This window comes from Helianthus annuus, chromosome 14 (genome assembly GCF_002127325.2).
Source record: "Helianthus annuus cultivar XRQ/B chromosome 14, HanXRQr2.0-SUNRISE, whole genome shotgun sequence".
Taxonomy (NCBI): domain Eukaryota; kingdom Viridiplantae; phylum Streptophyta; class Magnoliopsida; order Asterales; family Asteraceae; genus Helianthus; species Helianthus annuus.
In genome coordinates this window covers 108,919,315-108,923,806 of record NC_035446.2, presented here as the reverse complement: position 1 = coordinate 108,923,806, position 4,492 = coordinate 108,919,315, and the positions used below count along the sequence as shown (strand labels likewise).

The following is a 4,492-nucleotide window of genomic DNA, read 5'->3' as shown; positions in this document are numbered from 1 at the left end:
CATGGTCATGCTAGGGAACAACTTTGGCCTAAATCATCAAACTAACATGAACACAAACTATAGAATTCATATAAACAAACTTTTGATCTTTCCAAATCTAGATGCAAGAATCCATACACATGTCCAAATCATCATTCATATCATATTAGCAATTACCATTCCTAGTTTCATGCTATGAATCATACTAACAAGTTAACAAGATTCAATAATCATAATCTTTACATGGGCTTTCCAGCACAACATGTAAATACTTATTAGCAAACATTCAAGAACAAGGACTTTAAACATGCACATGAACTCCAAGAACAAGATTTAGTGTCACTATGAAGATTAACAAAAACAATCATCACATCTTCTTCCATATCATCACATGTTCAAAAGCTTCAACATAGTTTAAGCAACACAAATGTTTAGCCCATAAGGCTCATGACTACCAAATCAAGTGCAAGAAAGCATAAATTGTTCATAATGTAACTAGTAAGCTAACCAAGTTAAAAGACAAGATTAAATGGTGTTTGAGTAGATCTTTAAGTGATTAAGTCTTCTTCAAGGCTCCCTCTTGGCTCCAACAAGCTTCCAAGACCAGATTCTTGAGAGAAAACTTCACCAAAATGCTCCAACTCCCTTGCAAATGAGCTAGAAACTCGTATTTAAACTGCTGGGCGTTTGGCACTACCATGCCACCTTTTGGCACAGTCGTGCATGGCAAGTGTCAGAGTCACTTTTTCGTCTGTTGACCTTGTTTGCTACCATTTTGGGAAAAACCCCGCTCAAATGTTTCCGAGGTGGCACGACCGTGCCGGACCATGGCATGGTCGTGCGTGTCGATGACTGCTCGGTAGTGACCGGTGCGATCTCGGAAATGAGCTGATCTGAAGTTGATTTTGACCTGGCACGGTCGTGCCTATGATCGGCACTGTCGTGCGGACCCCTGATCTTTAATGGAGTGCTTGCTGACTGATAGTGCTTGCGAGAGTGCCGACGTCGGAAGGGCTGGCACGGTCGTGCGCGTGTATGGCACTAGTATGGAGTGGCTTTTTGGAAAAGTCATTTTCCCCTCACATACACACTCATTGCCAAACATTATTTTGGAGCTTATGACTTTTCAGAAAGCCAATAAGTCAATAAGTTGTTTAAAAAAACTTAGCCAAACATGCATTTAGTTCTAAATTATTGTGTTTGTGACTGACATTTTATTATTCGTGTTTTAATGTATTGCAATGCAATAATGGTTTCTAGAAGTACTTGATAATTTTATGTTTAGATTATCGCTTATACGACATATGTATGGCTTATGACATATGTATACTGTACTCATGATACTAACTCAAAAACTTTAATAAGAATAAGAACAATTAACATAATATTTTTTTTTTGTAAAATATTATACACATAAGGAAACTAACAAAAATACTATACAACATATCAGGAGATGATTGATAAAACTGACAAAAACAAGTATCCCCTTGCAAATTACCATCTCGCCACATCACGCAGGTATTTTACTACGTAGTATCTATATATGTATGTCATGGGAACTTGGTCTAGGGGTAAATTGGTATGCCCTCTCTAGTGGAGACGCAGGTTCGATTCTTGCTTGAACCATTTTCGAGGAACGTTTGGGTGAAGGGACGAATCGGAGCTTTAATCCCGGGTTCGAACCTAATCCGGGGGGGGGGGGGGGGAATTTACGGATGCCATCTGGTTTTCGCGCATCAAGGGGGCACGGTCTCATACGGTCGAGGAATCGACATTAGACATAGCCCAAGCAGAGTGGGTTTACACGTGAGATTTTTTGCCGTTCCAACAAAAAGTATATATATATATATGTATGAATTTCATATGTTGCAAGTTGTATGAGTGTATCCTTTGGGCTTTGGAGTCTGGGCTAAGCATGAATCCAACCGCTATTTTTAAGCCCTAACGAACATTACCGATGTTAACATCTTGAATTTTGACAATCTGAAAAAATTTCTGCAACAAAATCCAGATGGCAGGGATGAAGGATCGATCCGACGCAACCCCATAACTCCTGTGCATGTTCCTTCATCATCATCATCTTTTGAGCACATTCATTGTGTGTGGTAATCTCAATTTCAATTCAAAAACCTCACACACTTTCCATCATCACAGCCTCCTGATGATCAATCCAATTTGATTTCACTTTTGTTCAAATTCGAGGAGAGATGAGGGATGAGAGTCCCCTACCGGTATCAACAACAACACATTCACATTCATCTTCATCCTTAAACAAAAAGGAAACCCTAGATTCTAGCGTACATAGAAGAGGCCGCTACAAGTTTTGGATCCTCTCCGCCATTCTTCTCCTCGCATTCTGGTCAATCTTCACCCTCCATCTCTCCGTCGCTAATCTCAACCGTTTATCCCATGAATTCGCCGGCGCTTCTCCTCTTTACGACGATTTCGACGTTCTTGTTCGTTCTTTTCCTCTCTGTTATTTATTTGTCTATTTCATTCATTGTTTTGATTGATTGATTGTTTGGTGTGATTTAGGAGATTGAGGAGCGAGAGAAGGTGGTGAAGCAAATGTGGGATGTGTACACGAATAGCCGTAGGATTAAATTGCCGCGGTTCTGGCAGGAGGCCTTTGTCGCTGCTTATGAGGAGTTGACAAGCGATGAGCCTCAAGTTAGAGAAGCTGCCGTATCCGAGATTGCTAAGATGTCCTTGCATACCATTGATGTTTATCCTCCTGGTCTGCATTCCACGGTGCGTATTTTGTTTACTCTAGCATTATAATGTAGTTATTGTTACAGTTGTAATCTAGTATACATATTGTGTAAATGGGATCATGCATGGTATTTGGACAGAGCACTTTCGCGTTGATAATGTGTGATGAAATAGGGAGAAAATTAAGAGAATAGTAAATGGGAAGCTAGACGCTAGAGAGCTTTCAGTTTGGATTTTAAACCGCTATTCGATATGAATTTGGCCTAGGATATCTTTTATACATTTGCAGCATATTCTTTTATAGAATATATTTATGCATTTAAGAGTTTAGTATTTATATGACTTTGGGATACTAGTCATCTGTATTGAACAACAAAGTATGTATGTAGTTGGATTAAGCAAAGATTGAAGATAAACAAAGCTGCTGACTAAATACTTAATCATAGTCAAGGTTCTTAGTTATTAAGACAGGCATTATGTCATTAAATTATGCAATCCCACATTGGTTGGAACCTTGTGAAAAAGCAAAATCTGTTAGGAGTTTAACGGCAAACGCATACTAACGGGCAATGGCGTGTGCGTGCCAATATAAATCCATACTAGTCAACCACCTTTCAAACTGTTTATTGAATGACATATGGATCAAATACATATGTGGTATTGTGGTGATGGTAACTTACACTACATTCAACTTCAAGATCTAGTATTTAATTCTGTGAAAGGTCAAGATATATGTTGCCAAAATTTGAGCTAATTGATGGTAGGTCTAAACATCACTTGTCCAAAATAATGAAGAAATGGTTTATGTGATAATACTATATGTGTCAGAATGGAATGGAATGGACGGGTCGGGTAGAGGGTCAAAATGAATTTGTTATCAAACGTTCAATTATATCTGTAAGTTTAATAGCTTGGTGGTTGACCCAGAACTTTTTTTGTCCAAAATTTCAAAAGCATTTTATAAATATTTAGTATGTAAAATACAATTAAGAAAGTTATTCCATAAATTCATCAGGAGAATGTTCTTTTTTTTTTCTTTCTTACAATTTTGACCCGTTAAAGACAAAACCTAACCAGAGACGACTCATTCACAAGTAAAGGAATCAGAATTTCTACCTCGAGATAATAAAATATGATATGTAGAATTATGCTAATATAAGTAATAATAGACCTAAAATTTCAACTAACAAATGCTCATGATTGGTTGTTATAGCCTATTAATGATTATTGGCGGATAAAATCATTTATTACAACCAGACTACCTCATTTGTTATTAAAGTTTAATTTCCTTATCATCTGCAACATCTTGAGTCTTGGTATTTATATATTATCTATAAATAAAGTTGTGCTTTTGCTTATTTTCCCAATCACTGCTTTTATAATATTGACCTGATTTGTTGTTTTAATGCCTGAAACAGAATCTACGAGAATTAAATTTAAGGCGAACACAGCAGAACACAGCTGCCCTTCCATTGCAATAGGCTATAACTTGAAGAAAACTGAAGATTATGTCCAAGAAAATATCACCATTCTTTTATACAGGTTGAATCGACTCATTAAATTGCTCATATCATTTTGTAGTTAGCTTAAGGTAGTGTTGAGAAGATTACATTATACCACAGTTCGTATGCGCTTTACACCAACACTTTGTATTTATTTTGATTTAGGAACCAATCTTCCAAAATTATTTCAGCATTGCAAGTTTGTTTATCATAGTGATCATTGTTAATGCAGAACAAAGGAACTAGTTTTGGTTAGGTCCACTAGCACAAAACAACAGTTTTAGGTCCAACATTGCGTG

The 4,492-nt window shown here is 37.1% G+C and overlaps 1 protein-coding gene across 1 annotated transcript; it reads left to right on the top strand.

Annotated features, from left to right (window-relative positions):
• The first annotated feature begins 1,908 nt into the window (after nt 1-1,908).
• On the top strand, nt 1,909-4,373 carry LOC110912911. Its single transcript, XM_022157743.2, has 3 exons — nt 1,909-2,435; nt 2,515-2,730; nt 4,110-4,373. Exons 1-3 carry the CDS (start codon nt 2,187-2,189, stop codon nt 4,170-4,172), a joined length of 528 nt encoding a protein of 175 aa, XP_022013435.1. The 5' UTR covers nt 1,909-2,186; the 3' UTR covers nt 4,173-4,373.
• The last annotated feature ends 119 nt before the right edge of the window (nt 4,374-4,492 follow it).

What these genes read in the sequence shown, in the direction of transcription:
- LOC110912911 (XM_022157743.2), top strand. Translation starts at nt 2,187, where the DNA reads ATGAGGGATGAGAGTCCCCTACCGGTATCAACAACAACACATTCACAT. An exon ending in ACGACGATTTCGACGTTCTT is followed by an intron (nt 2,436 to 2,514) that starts GTTCGTTCTTTT and finishes GGTGTGATTTAG; the next exon opens with GAGATTGAGGAGCGAGAGAA. An exon ending in CTCCTGGTCTGCATTCCACG is followed by an intron (nt 2,731 to 4,109) that starts GTGCGTATTTTG and finishes TGCCTGAAACAG; the next exon opens with AATCTACGAGAATTAAATTT.